This window comes from Erinaceus europaeus, chromosome 13 (genome assembly GCF_950295315.1).
Source record: "Erinaceus europaeus chromosome 13, mEriEur2.1, whole genome shotgun sequence".
Taxonomy (NCBI): Eukaryota; Metazoa; Chordata; class Mammalia; order Eulipotyphla; family Erinaceidae; genus Erinaceus; species Erinaceus europaeus.
Genome location: NC_080174.1, coordinates 32488209 through 32508574, shown reverse-complemented (window position 1 = coordinate 32508574; position 20366 = coordinate 32488209). Strand labels below are relative to the sequence as shown.

The 20366-nt window shown below is 44.1% G+C and overlaps 1 protein-coding gene across 2 annotated transcripts in view; it reads right to left on the bottom strand.

Annotated features, from left to right (window-relative positions):
- The window catches only part of RRAGD (Ras related GTP binding D), a 41904-nt gene extending 24718 nt beyond the window's left edge, over positions 1–17186 (bottom strand). Inside the window, exons 1-2 of one of the 2 annotated variants that reach the window (XM_060205479.1) lie at positions 16754–16892; positions 11133–11236 (exon numbers count right to left, since the gene is read on the bottom strand). In XM_060205479.1, coding sequence (XP_060061462.1) covers positions 11133–11169 — 37 coding nt within the window. In that variant the 5' untranslated portion in view covers positions 11170–11236; positions 16754–16892. Of the gene's footprint in view, positions 1–11132; positions 11237–16753 lie in introns of both variants that reach the window. The other variant, XM_007533532.3, reaches the window with a different exon arrangement.
- Between the last annotated feature and the right edge of the window lie 3180 nt (positions 17187–20366).

The window sequence follows — 20366 nt, the reverse complement described above, 5'->3', positions numbered from 1 at the left end:
AGTTCTGTTCTCTCATCCCTCCTTTCTTTCATTAATAAATAAATTTTAAAAAGGGGAGGGAAGAAAAACTAATCAAGGAGGCCAGTGCTGACAAGAATACAAAGATTGGGAGTTGGGCAGTAGCACAGCGGGTTAAGCGCACATGGTGTGAAGCGCAAGGATGGGCATAAGGATCCTGGTTCCAGCTCCCCACTCCCCACCTGCAGGGGAGTCGTTTCACAGGCAGTGAAGCAGGTCTGCAGGTGTCTATCTTTCTCTCCCTCTCTCTGTCTTCCCCTCCTCTCTCCATTTCTATCTGTCCTATCCAACAATGAAGACAGACAACAATAATAACTACAACAATAAAACAACAAGGGCAACAAAAAGGGAATAAATAAATAAATAATATTTTTTAAAAAGAACACAAAGATCACATAACTCTTATGACAATATAAAATGATACAACCCTTTTAGAAAAGTTTACAGCCAGAGCTGAGCAGTAACCATGGCCCTGCTCTACCCCATGCTCAACAAGGGCCACAAAGTAATGGAGAATGTAAGCTGTGTGTGTGTGTGTGTGTGTGTTTCATCAAGAAGCAGTGTGTGTGTGATGGTGGTGGTGGTGCAGGGGACACCCACATATGAAGAAGCTGAGCAAGGTGCTAACAGCCATGAGGAAGGCCGCAGCCAAGACTGGGCCCCCTCTTCCCTCCTTGCCACTCTGTACTCTGAATAAACCTGGTATCTGAAGAAACAAAAACAAAAACAAAAGAAAGAAAAAGAGGACTTTAGTAGTTTCTTAAGAAGTTTAACAAACATCTATCATATTATCCCAATTGCTAGTTGCTTACCCAAGAAATTAAAGGAAATGCCCACACAATGTCATGTACACAGAGGCTCCAGGCAACTGTATTGAAAACAACCTGAATGCTCATCCACAGGCAAGAGAAAAAACAAATCGTGAGGCATCTCTGCAATAAAAGGAAATAAAGTGACCTATCAACATACTGAATGTAACCTCAGAATCATTATGCTGAGTAAAAGGAAGCAGGTGAAAAAGGATATACTCTGTGATTCTATTATTTATTTATTGGATAGAGATAGAGACAGAGACAAGTTGAGAAAACGAAAGAGACAGAGTGGGAAAGAGAGAGACATCTACAGCCCTGCTTCATCACTTGTGAAGCTTCCCCCTTGCTGGTGGTGATTAGGGACTTGAACATATTGTAATGTGAGCACTCAACCAGGTGCACCACTGCCTGGCCCCTACTCTGTGATTCTATATCCACAAAGCTCTTTTTCTCTCTTTTTGACTCTATCTTATTATTAGAGAGCTAACACTAGTTTATAGAATTATCAGATTTCAGGCATACATTTTTCATATCTACATATATGTGTGCAGCTCACAACCTCCACCTAGGTTCCTGCCTCTCCTTCCCTCTGGAAACCAACAGTTTTCTGAGTCCAAGAGGCAGCTTGGTTATTAGTGCTATTGTACAAGATCTCTTGCTTTAGTCACCATATTTCGCATCAGAGGAAAGCCATCCAGTTGTCATCACTCCTCATCCCTCTTCCATGGTGATGCTGTTTCTTGTCTGCTCTGAGTAGTACGTTACCCTAAAGTAGGTTTTCCAGAAGCCACAGTGTCTCCACTCTGCTCCCGTAAAGCTCTAATACCAATGTAAACTCATCTACAGCAACAAATACCAGATCTGTGGTTGCCTGGGCAATAGCTATGATTATCCCCACCATTTCATGGGTAAAGAAACTCAGACCAAGGAAATTCAAGGAACACTCAAGCTGAGGGCTGGCTCATCCAAAAGTTACGCACTCATTCCCTTTCAGCTCTACCACAGTGTCTCCAATTGCAGGGCACAAAACTCCACATTGTGTACAAGCATAAAAATATTTTAAGTGTGTATAAATATCCCTGTTTCTTGCCACTTTATACTGCTGAGTGCTGGTGTCAATTTAAACTCATCTTAGGCAGAATCTGCAATGTGGGTAGTATCATCATCCATAGCCTGGAAGCTAGTGCCTGCCCTCTGGGAAATGGGGAGACCACTGTGAAAGAAGGCATAGATAGATACAGAACTGCAGTGGAAAACAGACCTGCTGCTATAATATACCACTGCAGGTGGAAATATTTCCTTTCCTCTGCTGAATTCAAGCATGGGTCTCTAATTGTAAACAGCAAGGACAGTGGGGAAAGGGTGATCAGTAAAGCACCATCAAGTCTGTGAAGATCCCTTAGTCCCATGCAAATGCATTTTATCATGCTGAACTGGTAGGTGACAAAATATACTGGGTGGCAGGTGAAATAGCTCACCTAGGAAGGCTTGCCATGCTTGTAACCCAGATTCAAACCCAGCTACCACCATGATGGTGAAGCTTTAGTGCAGTGGTGTCTTTCCCTTTCTCTCTCTTTCTCTCTGCCTCTCTCTCAGAAAAAAAGTTGGCTCAGAGCAGTGAAGTCCCAGGGACAACCAAAAATTAAAAATCAATAAATGGAAAAAATGTGCACAAGATATTTCTACAAGCTTCACTCACCAAAGAAGTAGCTACTAGTCTACTTTACATTTGAGGAGCCTGTGGAATGGAATCTGCCCCATGTCACACAATGGAGTTCTTCTCACCCAGACCCTCAAGCACCAATTAAATATCATTCATGAAAGAAACAAAGAAAGTGAAGAAATTATCAGGATTCATCTGGCATAAAGAGAGCAAATACCACTTAGTGAAGCATTTTAAGAATTACTTATACATATGTGGGTGCTGGCTTTTAACAGATTTTTTTACTGTGGACCAAAGTGAAGGCCACATAAATGCAGGCCATTGCTACTGATCAGAAGGCAGCTTATGTCAGAAAAGAGAACGAACAACAAAAACACAAATAAAAAGCCTCTCTATTTCTCTGCTATCCTTCCTCTAAATACCTCATTTCTGTTGCAGTTACAAAAAACAGAACTCCCACCTTCTGCACCCCAAAAGGAACTTTGGTCCATACTCCCAAATGGGTAAAGGGTAGGGAAAGAAGACCAATAGGCTCTGAATTCCAATTCCACCAGGACCCGAAGCATCTGTCACCAAGCATCTTGTTTTTGAAACTTTTTTCTTTAACTGCCTCTAGGATTATCACTATGAATCCACTGCTCCCAGTGGCCTCTTTTTTTTTTTTTAATTGGATAGGAAAGGGGAGTGGAGATAGAGAGGGAGATAGGTACCTTCAGATCTACTGCACCACTTGTAAAGCATGCCCCTGCAGGTGGAAAGTGGGGGCTCAAACCCGGGTCCTTGAGCAGGGTAATGTGTATGTACTTAACTGGGTGTGCCACTGCCCAGCCCCCTGGAATCTTGTTTTTGTACCATCACAGAAAGAGAACCTAGATTCGAGAACAACAGAGGAAGTCAGGTACTATTTGCACTGTTCCCCTTACCAGAAAGAAGAAGAAAAAAAGGAAGGACATTCAGAAGTAGTTATAGGTATAGGTGTGACCTGGAAAAGAAATGACGGTCCCAACCTCTGCAGGAGGAAAGCTTCTCGAGTGGTGAAGCAGGGCTGCAGGTGTCTCTCTCTGTCTCTCTCCCTCTCCATCTCTTTTTCCCCTCTTGATTTCTGACTGACTCTAACCAAGAAAAAAAAAATGAAGGCAGGAGCCTCTGTCAGGCCAGAAACAATCAAATACTTAGGGGAAAACATTGGTAAAACAGTTTCCCACCTACACCTCAAGGACATCTTTGATGAATCAAACCAATTGCAAGGAAGACTAAAGCAGAAACAAATCAATGGGACTACATCAAATTGAAAAACTTCTGCACATCCAAAGAAACTATTAAACAGAGACCCCTCAAAGAATGGGAGAAGATCTTCACATGCCATACATCAAACAAGAAACTAATCACCAAAATATATAAAGAGCTCAGCAAACTTAGCACCAAAAAAGCAAATGACCCCATCCAAAAATGGGCAGAGGATATGAACAAAACATGCACCTCAGAGGAGATCCAAAAGGCTAACAAACATATGAAAAACTGCTCTAGGTCACTGATTGTCAGAGAAATGCAAATTAAGACAACACTAAGATACCACCTCACTCCTGTAAGAATGGCATACATCAAAAAGGACAGCAGCAACAAATGCTGGAGAGGTTGTGGGGACAGAGGAACCCTTTTGCATTGCTGGTGAGAATGTAATTTGGTACAGCCTCTGTGGAGAGCAGTCTGGAAAACTCTCAGAAGGCTAGACATGGACCTTCCATATGATCCAGTAATTCCTCTCCTGGGGTTATACCCCAAGGACTCCATAACACCCAACCAAAAAGAGGTGTGTACTCCTATGTTCATAGCAGCACAATTCATAATAGCTAAAACCTGGAAGCAACCCAGGTGCAGATGAGTGGCTGAGAAAGCTGTGGTATATATACACAATGGAATACTATGCAGCTATCAAAAACAATGAACCCACCTTCTCTGACCCATCTTGGACAGAGCTAGAAGGAATTATGTTAAGTGAGCTAAGTCAGAAAGACAAAGATGAGTATGGGATGATCCCACTCATCAACAGAAATTGACTAAGAAGATCTGAAAGGGAAACTAAAAGCAGGACCTGACCAAATTGTAAGTAGGGCACCAAAGTAAAAACCCTGTGGTGAGGGGTAGACATGCAGCTTCCTGGGCCAGTGGGGGGTGGGAGTGGGTGGGAGGGATGGGTCACAGTCTTTTGGTGGTGGGAATGATGTTTATGTACACTCCTAGTAAAATGTAGTCATATAAATCACTAGTTAATTAATATGAGAGGGGGAAAATTAATTGTATGTCTCAAAGTTTTAAAACACAGACTGAATCTTTTTAATATATAGGCTGTGTATTTGCTATGCGAACTCTCTCAAAAGCCTAGACCAAGTAGATCAAAAGCAACCAATAGCACAGCTATATACAAGATACTGGGTACTGTACAGCAAACCCTAACAAAAGGACTTTTCAAAGTTAACCCAATTACCAAAATAATGTGATGATGACATTTACTATCCATTGTCTTTTTGAACCCTAAGACAGCAGGAACCTCACATCTCCACTATAGAGCCTCTACTTCCCCCAGTCCTGGAAACTTTGGATAGGGCCCACTTTCCTGTATGCCTCTCCCAATCCATATCAAATAATATTGCATCAGCCGATCGCAACCTAATCAACACAACGATTGCCACCTCAACATGCTTCACCTCAGACAGACTGTGTCCAGAGACTTCACATGTGGAATGACTACCCTTCAGCTTCACTACTCGGGTGAGACCTTTCCTTTCATAGTATTCTCTAATTCCATACCAGGTGGTTCACTTTCTAACAAAGTCCCAAAACCTAGATATACACTAGTTTCGGTGAGAGAGAGCATATGTTCACAAGTACCCATAAACTACTGCAAAATATATACCTGAAAGCAGAAGTACACTAGAGTTTGCAGTGAGTACCCCCTAACACTTCCTCTCCACTATTCCAACCTTTGGGTCCATGATTGCTCAACAATTTGTATGGCTTTGTACGTTAACTCTCTTTTCAGTCACCAGGTTCCAGATGCCATCAGGATGCCGGCCAGGCTTCCCTGGACTAAAGACCCCACCAATGTATCCTGGAGCTCCACGTCCCCAGAGACCCACCCTACTAGGGAAAGAGAGAGGCAGACTGGGAGTATGGACTGACCAGTCAACGTCCATGTTCAGCAGGGAAGCAATTACAGAAGCCAGACCTCCCACCTTCTGCAACCCACAATGATCCTGGGTCCAAGCTCCCAGAGGGATAGAGAATGGGAAAGCTATCAGGGGAGGGGGTGGGATATATGGAGATTAGGTGGTGGGAACTGTGTGGAATTGTACCCCTCCTACCCTATGGTTTTGTTAATTTATCCTTTCTTAAATAAAAAAAAAAAAATTTTTTTAATGGGCAAATAATTCAGAAAGGAAAAAAAAAAAAATGAAGGCAGGAGCATAAAAAAACCGGACCCACCAAAAAGGTATATATATATGAAATAATAGGTATAGTCAACCCATATCTGTGACCATGGGAGAACTACTATAGTTTCCATTGAAGGCGATGGGGACACAAAACTCTGGTGGTGGAAACACTATCACTAATGAAAAAAAAAAAAGCTAAGAATAAAAAAATATCTATATGTGCTTCAGAATCCCTCATAGGGTTACTCAGAGGGTCCAACACCACTCCAGAAATGAGAGTAGAAAGTTTATACCAGGGAACATCTGGACCTTCTTCCCTCCTGGAAAGGCTTGGTCTCAACATTAGTGTAAGCATCACTTACTCAGGTTTCATAAAGTCAACCTAGAGGGGACCAGGCAGTGGAGCACTTGATAGAACACATGCATTACAAAACTCAAGGACCCAGCCTCTAGTCCCCATCTGGAATAGAAAAGCTTCACAAGCAGTGAAGCAGTGCTGCAAGTATTTCTCTTACTCTCTCCCTCTTGACCCCCTTCTTGGTTTCTGTGTCTATTATAAAAATACATAAATAAATAAAATAAAATATTAAAGAGCAGGCCAGGTGGTGGCGCACCTGGTTGAGAGCAACTATTGGAGCCCCCAGTCCCTACCTGCTGTGAGGAAGCTTTGTGAGTAGTGAAGCAGTGCTGCTGGTGTGTGTCTCTCTCTCCCTCTCTATCTCCCCCTACCCTCTCAATTTCTGGCTGTTTCTATCCAATAAAGAAAAAATAAAGTTGAAAAAAAAAACTAAAGAGAGAGAGATAGTGGTCTGGGAGGTGGCGCAGTGAATAAAGCATTGAACCCTTAAGCATGAGGTCCCGAGTTCAAACCTTGGCATCATATGTGATGTCTGGTTCTTTCTCTCTCTCTCTCTTCTGCTATCTTTCTCATTAATAAGTAAATAAATTCTTTAAAAATAAACTTTAAAAAGTATATTAAGAACAGAAGCCAGACCTTCCACCTTCCGCACTCCATAATGACCCCTGGGTTCATACTCCCAGAGGGATAAAGAATAGGAAAGCTGGGGGGCCAGGTGGTAGTGCAGCAGGTTGAGCGCACAAGGTGGCAAAGTGCAAGCACCCAAGCAAAGATCCTGGTTCAAGCCCATGGCTCCCCACCTGCAGGTGGGCGGACAGGGCTGCGGTGAAGCAGGTCTGCAGATGTCTATCTTTCTCTCCCTGTCTTCCCCTCCTCTCTCGATTTCTCTGTCTTAGCCAACAAAACAGCAGTGGCAACAATGACAATAACAATAACAACAAGGCAACAAAAAGGGAAAAATGGTCTCCAGGAGCAGTGGGTTTATAGTGCAGGCACCTAGCCCCAGTGATAACCCTGCAGGCAAAAAAAAAAAATTATATATATATATATATATATATATATATATATATATATATATATATATGGAAGCTATCAAGGGAGGGGATTGGTTACAGAGTTCTGGGGGTGGGCATTGTGTGGAAATGTACCCCTCTTATCCTATAGTCTTGTCAATATTTCCATTTTATAAATAAAAATTATATATATATATATATATATAAAAGAACAATAGTATGGAAAGGAAAAAAAAAAAACAGAGCATCACTCTGGCACATATGACACTGGGGATGGAACTCAGGACCTCATGCTTGAGAGTCCAATACTTATTTACTGCACCTAGTACTGCAACAGTGAGAAGCCATAAGGGAACCGTAGGAGAATGTGGGACTAGTACTTGCTAAGAACTAGTACTTTCAAGAAATTAGAAGAGATCCATAAAGAATTTGTGACTAGAGCTGGAACCCCAGAAGAGATGGCTTTCAAAGTGACAGCAGGGTTGGGAGAAAGTAGCTGGAATCAGGTGAAATTTACAAGAGGGCAGTTTGTTCTCCTTTCATAAAGCTTCCCTGCAAGCCTGCCAAATGTCAGACAGGGCTGAGCCAGAGCTGCAGACACAAAGAAAAGGTTCTTCACTGAGTTATTAGAAGAGAAGCCAAACAAGGAAGACTGACAATTACAATGCACTGCTGTCTAGGTGCTAAGGGTTCAGAGAGGGCTCCCTGGAGAAACAACATCTGAGTCTTAAAGAAGAGGAAGTATAAAAGAGATGAATGAGTTTAGGGAAAATGGTTTAAAGACAAAACAAGTTGGTCCACAAGGTGGCACCATGATAGAATTCTGAATTCACATGCATGAGGACCTAAGTTTGATCCATGGCATTGCATGCGCCAGAATGATGCTCTGGTTCTCTCCCAATAAAAGAAATCTTATGGGGTCAGGCAGTGGTGCGCCCAGTTTAGCACACACCTTACCATGTGCAAGGACCTAGGTTTGAGCTCCTGGGCCCCTGTCCCCCTGCAGGAGGGATGTCTTACAAATGGTAAGGCTAGTGTTACAGGCGCCTTCCTTTCTTTCTCCCTCTTTTCCTCCGTCTCCCCTCTCAATTTCTCTATCATATCAAATAAAATAGAAATTAAAAAAAAAAGGAAAACAGTCTCCAGGAGTGGTGGATTCATAGTGTCGACACTGAGCCCCAGCAATAGCCCCAGTGGCAAAAACAGCCCAGTTTCAACCCATCGCACTACTACTAAAGGAAGCTTTGTTGTGGCGATGTCTTTCTGTCTATTTTTAAAAAGTCAGCCTGAAGCAGTGAAGCCCCAGCAATAATCAAAAGAAAAAAGAAAAAGAAACAACTCAAGCCCATTCCAACAACTTACCAACCAACAGTTTAGCGTTCTCTGACCACATGCCTAGCATACAATGTCATCTCCAACCCTCAAACTGATAACATTGACCTCTAAAGATAAAACCACCAATGTCTCCAAGAAGGCACTATAAACACTCAACAGTGGTTAAAGCGTGATCAAAGTAAACAGAATTTGAAACTATATAAGTCAAAGCTTAAAAAAAAAAAAGCTTCCTATCTGACTTTAGTGCAGATCAACTCTTGATTATCAAGAAGATGAACTTAGCACCTAGAAAAAGTTTAACTTACTGTGGCCAGGGGCCCTCGACATGCATATCTTGTACTGAGTCATGTCAGCACCAAAATGTCCCCCAAATAGTCCAGCTCTGTAGCCAGACTATGAAAATGCCTGGGAACCCCATTTACTAAAGAGCTGCATTATAAGGAGATGTCATCCAACTGTGCCACAATTAGTCTTGAACATCAGCAAGAAAATTACTTAATCTAGAAATGGCAGAGCACCAGTAAAAAGCAGTAGGCCTTGAGTGGTCCAGGAGGAGGCACAGCAAGACTGGACTTGCATGCAAGAGGTCTCGAGTTTGATTTCTAGTATCGAATATGCTAGGGTGATGCTCTGGTTTTTTTTTCTCTCTCTCTCTCTGAATAAACAAATCAGAAGATAATAATAATAATTAGGCCTGGCTAGGTGAGAGAGATAGTTATGCAAAAATACTCTCATCGAGTACAGGTCCTGGAAAAGGATGACAGAGGACCTAGTGGGGGTTGTATTGTTATGTGGAAAACTGAGAAATGCTATGCATGTACAAACATTGTATTTACTGTCAACTGTAAAACATTAATCTCCCAATAAAGAAATTTTAAAAAAACCTCTCATGCCTGAGGCTCCAAAGTCCAAGGTTCAATCCCCGAACCAAATAAACCAGAGCAGAGCAGTACTCTGATTAAAATAAAATAATAAAAAAAAATTAGGCCTAGTCAATGAAGAAGGATATGAGAGAAAGATGAGGGGTCGAGTGGTAGTGCATCTGATAGAACACACCATGTTGGGAGTCAGGCGGTAGGTAGCACAGCAGGTTAAGCACAGGTGGAGTGAAGCGCAAGGACCATCTAAGGATCCCAGTTCAAGCCCCTGGCTCCCCACCTGCAGGGGAGTCGCTTCACAGGCGGTGAAGCAGGTCTGCAAGTGTCTTTCTCTCCGTCACTGTCTTCCCCTCCTCTCACCATTTCTTTTTGTCCTATCCAACAACAACGACATCACCAACAACAATAAAAATAAAAAACAAGGGCAACAAAAGGGAATAAATAAATAAATAAATAAAAACTTAAAAAAAAAACAAAACACAAGCTTCAGCCCAAGAGGTGGCACAATAGGTAATGTCAGACTTGGAAGCATGAGGTCTCAGTCTGATCCCCAGCAAGGGATATGCCAGAATGATGTTCTGTTTCTTATTCTCTTATTAGTAAGTAAAACAAATCTTTCTAAAAAATCTTGTCACAGCACATGGTCACAGCTCAGTGGCTAAAGTCCTGTACTTAAAAGCATGAGGTCCTGAGTTTAATCCCTAATATTGCACGTGCCAGAGTAATCCTCTGGTTTTATCATTAATAAGTAAATAAATCTTTATAGCTTTTATTATTTAATCATTTACTTATGTAAGAGACAAAGCCAGCCCATGCTGCCTCTGCCTTTATTCCTTAAAAAAAAAAAAAAAACCAGGACAGCGAGAAATTGAAAGGTAATGGGGGTAGAGAGGCAAAAAGAGATACCTGCAGCACTTGTGAAGTTTCCTCTCAGCAGGTGTGTACTGGAGCTTGACCCTGGGTTCTTACACATGGTAATGTGTGCATTAACAGATGCACCACCACCCAGCCCCTTCTTCTGCCTTTATCTCCATTAGACTGCCACCACCAGTTCTAATTATTAAAATGGGAGAGTGTTTTTGATAAAAGTAGGGAATCACAATTATCTGTGAGTAAATGAAACATATTTACAGAACAGCTGATATAAAAACATGCTCTCTAAATAGTAAATGTATTCCCCCCTTTTGGGGGGGGGGGCTTGTCAGAGTTTTATGAGTCTGCATGATTCCACTGCTGCTGGTAGACTCTTTTTCCTTCTTTCTTTCAGTATCAGAGAGAGAGAGAGGAGAGCAGAGAAAAAAAGAGACCTCTGTCCCATGCAAGGTTTCTATGTGGGTGGTGGTGCTAGGGATTCATACTTCGGTCCTCATGCATAAAGTATGTTCTCCACCTGGTGACTACACCCTTAATACATATATTCAAATACATATATTCAAACAAGCTTGTGCCTCAAGTTTGACCTTAGTCACCTGACTTTACTGTAACTATCCTGTACCTCCTCTCTGTCTATTCCAACTCTTCTAGATAGCTACATTTCCAAGGCTAGAAGAAAATCCAACACAGTAAGTTATGGCCAGCACTCAATCCAGCTCTCTTTGGATAAGGAACAATTACAGAGACTCACATTTCCACAAATTTAAGACTCTCCTAAACCATGTCATGATGTGGCTTCAAAACCAGTTTCAGCAGCAGGAGGTGGACTGTCTCAGCTGAGTCTCAAGGAAGCATCTGAAGGTGTATTCATTAAGAATTAAGAATCCATTCATTAAGAATCCTTTTTTTTTTTTTGCCTGCAGTTTTATTGCTGGGGCTCGGTACCTGCACTACGAATCCGCTACTCCTGGCAGTCATTTTTTATTGGAGAGGACAGAGAGAAATTAAGAGAGGAGGGGAAGAAAGAGAAGGGAAGAGAAAGACACCTGCACACCTGCTTCACTGCTGTGGAGAGCAGAGGGCTCAAACTCAGATCCTTGCACTTCGTACTAAAATAAGAAAGATTGCACCAGCCCCCTCACTAAGAACATTTTAAACTGTTTTAATGAAAAATATAAAAGCAAATGCTAATGGCTAATAAATCTGTGTAGCTAAATCCGTTGCACTTGAATGCATCAGGGAAGTATCACCTGCTGACCCAAGTTTTGTTGAGCTTCCAGTATCTACCTCAGCTGTCACTTCCTCAGACCCTAAGTACAAACGCTGGAACCAAGACTGCCTGTGGCTGAGCTGTGGGTGAGCAACTGTCCCCCCTAAAAATTGGGAGACCGCATTTCTCTTTCTAATCAAATAGAGCTTTTTGTCAGTGTCCTTGTTATTGCAGTATTTTTTGTTTTATTTTATTTTTTTAAATATTTTTACTTATTTGCTACAGAGAGAAACTGGGAGGGAATGAATGGTAAAGACAGACTCTGGGAGAGAGAGACACCTGCAGCACTGCTTCACCATTTGGAAAGTTTCCCCCCTGCAGGTAGGAGCTGAGGGTTTGAACCTGGTCCTTGTGAGTTATAACATGTGTGCTCATTGGGTGTGCCACCGGCTACTCCCAATTTTATTTATTTTTATGAGAGAGAGAGAGAGATTGATCAAGACCAGAGCAATGCTCAGCTCTAGCTAAAGGAAATTGAAGCTGGGATCTTCTGTGCCTCAGGCATGAAAGTCTTTTTGCATCTACCACTATGCTATTTCCCTTGCCCATTATTGCAGTTTTTCAATCACAGGAATCTGTCAAAAATCCAAGTGTCTAAAAACAATCATTAGGGCTGGGGAGATAGCATAGTGGTTATGCAAAAAGATTTTCATGCAAGAGGCACCAAAGACCCCAGGTTCAACCCCATAAGCCAGAATTGAGCTCTGGTGTAAAAAATAAAGTGAAAAAGCATATTTTTTATGTAGTTTTTTTTAGTGGCTTAATTATCATTTCAAATTTTATCTGGAGCAGGGGACTGAAGGTGAGACCCATCTTATCTCTTAATTAACTACCCTGAAAAGTCTAGAGATCCAAATGTGTCCTTAAACAAAACCAAAATGCCTGAAAACACTCCTGCTATTCATGAATAACATTTGGAGGGCAAGCCAGAGAAGTGCAATTTAAGTCTGCACTACATTTTCAAAACTTAGCACAATGTGGGGAGGGGAAAAAAAAAACTTACAAGGCCCTTGATTTAAAAATAAGATCAGGGCTTCCTTATAAGACTTAAGGGATGAAGCCAGGCAGTGACACACCTAGTTGACCTCAACACACTATAGTGGACAAAGACCCAGGTTCAAGCTCCTGGTCCCCACCTGCAGGGGAAAGCTTCATGAGTGGTTTAGTAGAGCTACAGGTGTCTCTCTCCCACTCTTAATTTCTCCCTCCCCCCTTAATTTCTCTGTCGCTATCCAATAATAAATAAATAAATACTTAAGGGAAATGAAAAATCAATGATTCACTTCCAATCCATATACTTTTGTTTTAATTTGCTTTTTTCCCCCTTTCGTTGCCCTTGTTATTATTGTTGTAGTTATTATTGTTGTTATTGATGTTGTAGTTGTTGCATAGGACAGAGAGAGAAATGGAGAGGAGAGGAAGACAGAGAGGAAGAGAGAAAGATAGATACCTGCAGACCTGCTTCACCGCTTGTGAAGCGACTCCCCTGCAGGTGGGGAACCAGGGGCTCGAACTGGGACCTTTCTGTTGCTCCTTGTGCTTTGTGCCAAGTGTGCTTAACCCTCTGCACTACCGCCCCACCCACCCACTCCATATACTTTCATGTAGCTCCTGGCAAACTATTTTTCAGCTTAACTAGCCACACTGATCATCTAGCAACCTATGGCAAGTGCAGCTTTATGAACCTCACGGGAAAAGTTCAGCTCTCTGGTAAGTGAGTACACTAAACCAAAGCCATTAGGAAGGAGGGAGGATTGAAGAAGTTCCTTGCTCAAGGTTCAAAGTGCACCATAACCATCTTTTCTCAAAGTTAACAAGGTGCCTCCCCCACCTTTCCATTTCTAAAGTTTCAGAGTAAGTAAATATAAATGTCACTAATACAGAACACTGGATTCTAACACAACATATGCCCAGGAGACATTAAAAACGGGGTGACCTTTGGGGCTACTGTGAGGAGCCAGCAGAGCAAAGTCACAACTCCCAACATAAGGCTCCAGGACCCTATCAGTTGCCATGACTGTTGATGGGCACAGTCCTCACTAGAATTGCTGTGAATGCCTGTCAGCTAATCTAGAAAGTGAATGTCCTGATAGAGAATCTGCACTCTGGCCTAAGCCAGCAAATCAAAACCAGGGCCACTTGGAAAGAACAAGGACTGAGGAATTGCTAATGGAGGAGGAAGTCGCTTCAGAACAGACTACAGCCTCACAGTAGGACCTGGTGGAGACAGACCTAACTTCAGTTATCTCCCAGGAAGGAGCAAATGCCCATGTGTTGCTTTATTTGTCACAGTATACTTATGTCTACAGACATACATGCAATACAGGATGGCAGGCTGACCCCAAGAACTTATTGCTTAAGGCCTCAGTTACCAGATGGGTTGGCCCAGGTTAGGAGTTGAGGGGAGTAACTGAAGCCAGACTTTTAAGACTGGGGAGATAGCACAATGATTATGCAAAAATGACTCTCATGCCTGAGGCTCCAAGGCCTGGAGCCCTGAGGTCCAATCTCTGGTACCACCAAATGCCAAAGCTAAGTAGTGATCTAGCTTGGGGTAATAATAATAATAACAATAATAATAATAATAGTGTAAAAGGCAGTAGCCTTGAAGTTCTCTTTTTATGCAGAAGTTTTTAAGTTCCTTTTAGTATAAGTTGTTTGTAGTATGAGATGGAAAATTCCTTGCCCTTTCCCCCTTGAAGAACAGGACCTAGTCAGTAAGCCACCGGTTGTTTACCAAGACCCTGCAAACAGGCAGAGCTTATCAGGGCCTTTGCACTAGGAAATTATTTTCTAGGAAGGGGCAGCTGATGGTGGGGGGATGTGGTGACCCTACCTGGCTAGATTCTATTGGTTGTGTGATTTTGCAATGTTTGAAACTAGCCCGCGCTTTGCTTTGAATAGATCATGCTTTTGCTAAGTTTGAAATGATTGGATTTTGCGTTTTCTATAACATGTTATTGGATATAGGCTAATAAGGTGATATGTTCCCCCTCCCTGAGTGTAGTCTGAATTCCTATAAATTGTGTGGTTTGAGCCTTGTTCAGGGTCGAGCTGGTAGACTGCTGTCAGTCACCACCACTCGGCCCGGATTCGAATTCGTGAATAAACATCTTTTGCTTCCTTGCAGTGGATGGTGGTTTGATTTTTGCTCGCTAACAAACAGGTTCATAGTTTGAGAAGTGCTGCAATGGATAAAGTTTTTGGACACTCAAGCATGAGGCTGAGTTCGATTCCAGGCAGAGTAATGCTCTGGTCTTCTTTCTCTTTCCTTCTCTCATGAATAAATAAAATCTTAAAAGAAAGAAAAGACAGTTCAAGAAAACCCACCCCTCCAGCTTTGTATTAATATCACTTCAACGTCAAGTCCCCAGAGTAAAAGTATTATATATATATATATATAATTATTATTATTATTTTTAATGAGTCTACACTGGAGAGAAAGATACACAGAGACCAAAGTACTCAACTATGACTTATGGTGATGCTGGAGATTAAACCTGGGCCCTCGGGGCTTTGGGTTTTGTTTGTTTGTTTGTTTTCGCATAATATTAGGCTATCTCCCCCCCCCATCCCAAGTAATGTTTTTAAAGCACCCCCTCCAAGGGATTACAGAATATACAAATGTAGTGCTTTTTCCTGGAACCTTTCCTGCCTCCCAGCACAATATCATATCACTAGGCTTTTCTTGGTCTAAAATCTCTTTTTTTCTCTTTTTTTAAGTCTCACAGCAACCACAAGGCCTATCTTCCATTTCAAATACTTTGTAAATACATCTCCATTCAGAATCTCTCAGGAATCTCCAAAGAATCTGGGAGGAGCTAAGGAAAGCAACTGGAATGATAATGAAGGGATCCCAACAGTTTAATTACCAAAGGTAGCCCAAGAGACTCCAACAAAAGGGTGGAAAGCCTTTATCTACAAAAATGTGGCTGCTGGCTTAACAGAAAAGGAGAGAACCTCCCAAAAGTACAAGACAGTGTAAGGGGAGTCAGTTATGAAAAAAGGGGTATTTGGGAAGCTTCTTTTGGTTAACTTTCGCCCCTTTCGAATTCATTAAAAAGCTGCCTACCATATCTAAGAGAAAGATTTCCTATCAGGAATTTAAAATACGTTCAATGAATTCAAGTCACAAAAGCACTTTTATCCTTCCCACAAAGTAGGGCGGGGGGAACACTGAAGTTCCTTCTCTAGGATGTACCCAGCTTCCGAATTGTGGAGTTTAACCTTCTCATTCTATTGACCTCTGCAAGTGACCTTACAATAAAGGACTTGTTCCTTCCTTTGGAGCAAAACAAAAACAAAAGAAAAGAGGAGCGGTGCTGGAATCCTTTTAAAAAAAAAAAAAAAAGACCTCTCAACTTCCTTAACCATTAAGAATGAAATGCGGGAGGTCCCGTGGACTGGACAATTGCTAAATTCCACTTTTTGAACAGGAAAGTTGCTTGAAGGGGGCGGGGCACAGGAGGCGGGGATACTTACCCCGCCCCGCGCTCACTCCCGGGCAGGCGCAGCAGTGCCCAGGTGGCGACACCCTGACCGCAGATAAGGTGTCCTAACCACCGCCCCAGCCAGGAACCCGGGAAACCAGCGCTCATGCAGCGACTCCCGAGTCACCTGGTGCATCTCCGGGACCACTCGACCTGCGGCCCCGTGGCCCCGTGGCCCCGGGACCTCTCCCGCCGCTGCACTCAGCAAGACTGACACCCGCAGCTGCCCCGCGACCCTGCCAGTCACGCTGCCACCGGCTGCCTTTTTTTAGCGCGACATCTGACCTCCCCCCGCCGCCACCCCCGCTTCAACGGCAGCAGAAAGAGGTCCCGAGCACGCCCTGGAAAGGGCCCGGGAGCGCGCCTTCCTCCTGCGCCGAGCCTTCCCCTCTCCGCCTCCCGGGAGCTCCCGGTCTCCCTTCCGCCACAAGCACCCGGGTTCCCCCATTTTGCAGCTGGCGCCCCTCCCTGCCCCCACCCCGCAACTCCGCTCTCCTGGATTCTCTCCAAGTCGGCGCCCCGCGCGCCTGGCCCGGAGCTGGGGCGGGAAGACGCAAGGGGTGCGGGGAGGGGAGGGAGGCGCAGGGTTGGGGGCCGGGTCCGCGTGCTCACCTCCCTCCTCCGCCCCGCTGTCCGGGTCGGCGTCCGAGGAGTCGGGTCCGTCCCCGTAGTCCGAGAGCCCCACCAGCTCATCCTCTTCGTCGTCGTCCTCGTCCTCCGGCTGAGGTTTCCCCAGCACCTGGCTCATCGCGGGGGGCGGCAGGAGGGCCTGGTTTGGGGCGGGAGGCAGGGAAGGAGGAGCGAGCCTCCTCGACTGCTGCTCGCGAGCTTTTTCTGAATGGGGGTTTTGTCTGGAGCTTTGCGGGAGGCGGGGGCTGCACGTCCCCGGCGGCGGGCGGCGTCCAGGTCCGGGTCCCGCGCTTCCCAGCGCGCCCCGAGCCCCCTTCCCCGCCCCGCCCGCCGGCGGAGGAGTCAGCTGGAGCGCGGCAGTTCCTCCCCGAGGAGGGAGAGAGACTGCGTGACCCAAGTCACCTGACACACACTGTCACACACTCACACACACTCACACACACCCCGCACGGGCGCGCGCACTGTACCGGGCGCAGGCTAGGCTCCGCGGGTGCTGGCCCAGAGCCGCGCACTCACTTGCAGGAGAGGAGCCGGACGGTGCGGGTCCTCAGGCCTCCCCAAACGCTCCCACAAACACCGCCTAAGCCTCGGGGCGTCCCTGAGGTCCCCCAGCGCGACTGCGCGCCAAAGACCCTGCAGGAGCCGCTCCTGCACGTGGTCCCCGCTCTAGCGGGGGAGCTGGAAGCTGGGGGTGCACACCCGAAGAACAGCCCCCTCCCCACATACCCCTTACCTGGGGCGGCTCTCCATATTTCAAACCTGGGGCAGGGTTCCAGCACCAAGTGGTCTGTCTCCGGTACCCTGGGTGGCCCCAGATCCCCATCTTAAGAACACCCCGTGGACTCTGAAGCACCCCAAGAAGAGAACTCAGAGAAAGACCAGTGGAGGCGCAGTCTCCATAGCAATTGCATTTCAATGTGCGTTCATGGCTTACCAAGTGCACCAGGAATATTCTCAGTTCAGGCCCAGCCAGATGGAAACGTTTCTGGAGAAATACTGTGCCCCGTGGCTGCCTAGGCTGTATAATAATCCCCCGGCAGCGTTTTGGGCCGGGTCTCTGGTTCCTTCATCCTGTTCCATTGTTGCAACCGTTGCATAGAGTGTCATTTTACGTCTCAAAATATTTGGAGGCATGTGGGGGGGGGCAGTAACGTGGAGGTGAGACTGAAACCTGGACTCCTCCATAAGCTTTGCACCACAGGATATACTGTTCCCACTCTTTCTAGACGATGGAAAAAAGAAAACAGTCACGTGAATGAATCTCCTGTTAAGCAAACAAGAAATAGACCAGCTGGATAGCTAGGGATCCAGATCTTACAGGTGCCAGCAGCTCAGCAGGTGGTGTGGGGAGGTGGGAGGGAGCTGAGGCTGGAAGTTCTTTGGGCCCAAGGGTGCTGCCTTTGTAGGGAACACTTCTGAAAAAATATTTATTCTGCGTGTGTGTGTGAAAGACAGAGAGGTGCACTTTGGCATATGTAATGCCAGGGTACACACACACACATGCAAGTCCCACCCTGACTTCTGATTCACCTCCCCATGCAGCATGGAATGTTTATTTAGCACCTACTATATACTAGTGACCTGGGCTAAGATGGGGTAAGGGTTGGGACCCAAGATGCTCTGCTGAGGACTCTTCTGCCATTGAGGAGCTCTCCCTCTAGCACATCATAGGACTTTGTGCTGGTTGCAGATGTTGAAGGATACAAACTTCTAGGAGACAGCTGCTTCTAATGGTCTCCAGGTTTTCTAGGTATGGGGCAGAGGGAAATAACATAAGCAACACAAACTAATTTATTCTCCTTGGTGGAAGTCACCTGGGAATAGTTTTGCTAGTCCATCTTCATCCCTTCTGCAAAAGGAAGTCTCTGGGAGAAAGGACTCTTCCATCTTGGATTCAAAGCTTTTCTGCTATGTCAGGGAAGACCTTTGAGCTGGCCTGATTTAAACCGCAGAGTGCTACTTATGAGGTCTCAGATGACAGTTCACAATCATTCAAAACCACTAGGACACCCTTAGACTAGTTGTGAATGTGTATGATCCAGAAATTCAAGATAGGATGGTTTCAAAGTCAAAAGCACTCTGCAGCTGAGATTCAGATATGACAGAAATATCTGGTCCTACCTTTCTCCCCACCCCACCCCACAAAAAAGAAATTTTAGGGCCTTGGAGATCAGCAGAAGGATAAAGAATAGGGAAGCTTTTAGAGGGGATGGGACACGGAACTCTAGTGGTGGGAACTGTGTGTAATTGTACCCCTTTTAACTTACAATCCTGTTAATATTAAATCACTAATGAAAAATATTTTTAAAGTACTAATTATTGGAGCCAGTTGGTGGTGCACCTGATTGAGTGCACATGTTACAATACACAAGGACCCAAGTTTGAGCCCCCAGACCTTACCTGCAGGGGGAAAGCTTTGTGAGTGGTTAAACAGTGCTGCCTGTATCTCTCTGTCTCTCTCCCTCTCTATGGCTCCCTTCACTCTAGATTTCTGGCTGTCTCTATCCAATAAATAAAGATAATAGTTTTTTTTAAGAGTACTAATTATTTGATAAACTTAAGAGATGAAAAAAATTCTGCTTTCTACTATTATCTATACTTATTAAATGATCCTGGTAAATGTGATTTTTGTCCTTTTACTTTGTATTATATTTTAAAAGTCTTTGCTTCTTGAGGGGAAAAAATCTGTTTTGTGTACATATGTTCAATCTTGTGCTGAATTTATTACAAAAGCAAGTGAGGGACAAATTTGACTTGGGGATTGTGAAAGGTAATTCTAAATCATTTGACTAAGTACTACCAAGAATTTAAAATGTTAAAAAAAGAGATCAATTTATAACAAAAAAATAATAAAAATGTCTTTAAAAATATATATTTTAGGGAGAAATGCCAGGACCTTAGACCATACGTTAAGATATTTAAGTATATGGGGGGTTAGGGGGTGATACACCCAGTTGAGCACACACATTACCATGTACAAGGACCCAGGTTCAAGCCTGTCGTCCCTACCTGCATGGGCAGTTTCAGGAGAGATGAAACAGGTCTGCAAGTGTCTATCTTTCTCTCCCTTTCTCCCCCTCTACCACTCTACCCCAAGGAAGAAAGAAAAGTCAAGTAGAGCAGTTTAGAAGGTGGTGCAGTAGATAAAAGTATTGGATTCTCAAGCATAAGGTCTTGAGTTTGATTGCTTACAGTGCATGTACCTGAGTTATGTCTGGTTCTGTCTCCTTTCCCAATGTCTGTCATTAATAAATAAAATATTCAAAGAACAAGAAAAGTCAAATACATATTTAAGAGATTCTAACTCAGGTCTGGTGAAATATCTCACTAGGATAGCATGCTGCTGGGGCCAGGTGGTGGCACATGTTACAGTGCGAAAGGCTAGCATGCTGCTTTGCCATGTGCAAGTACTAAAAATGTCAACCTTAAAAAAAAGAAGGAAAGATATTTTAGGGGTAAATGCCAGCACCTTAGACCATACACTAAGATATTTAAGTATATAGAGGGCCAGAGATTGACACATCCAGTTGAGCACACACATTACCATGTACAAGGACCCAGGTTGCATTCAAGCCTAGGTGGCTAGGTTTAAATT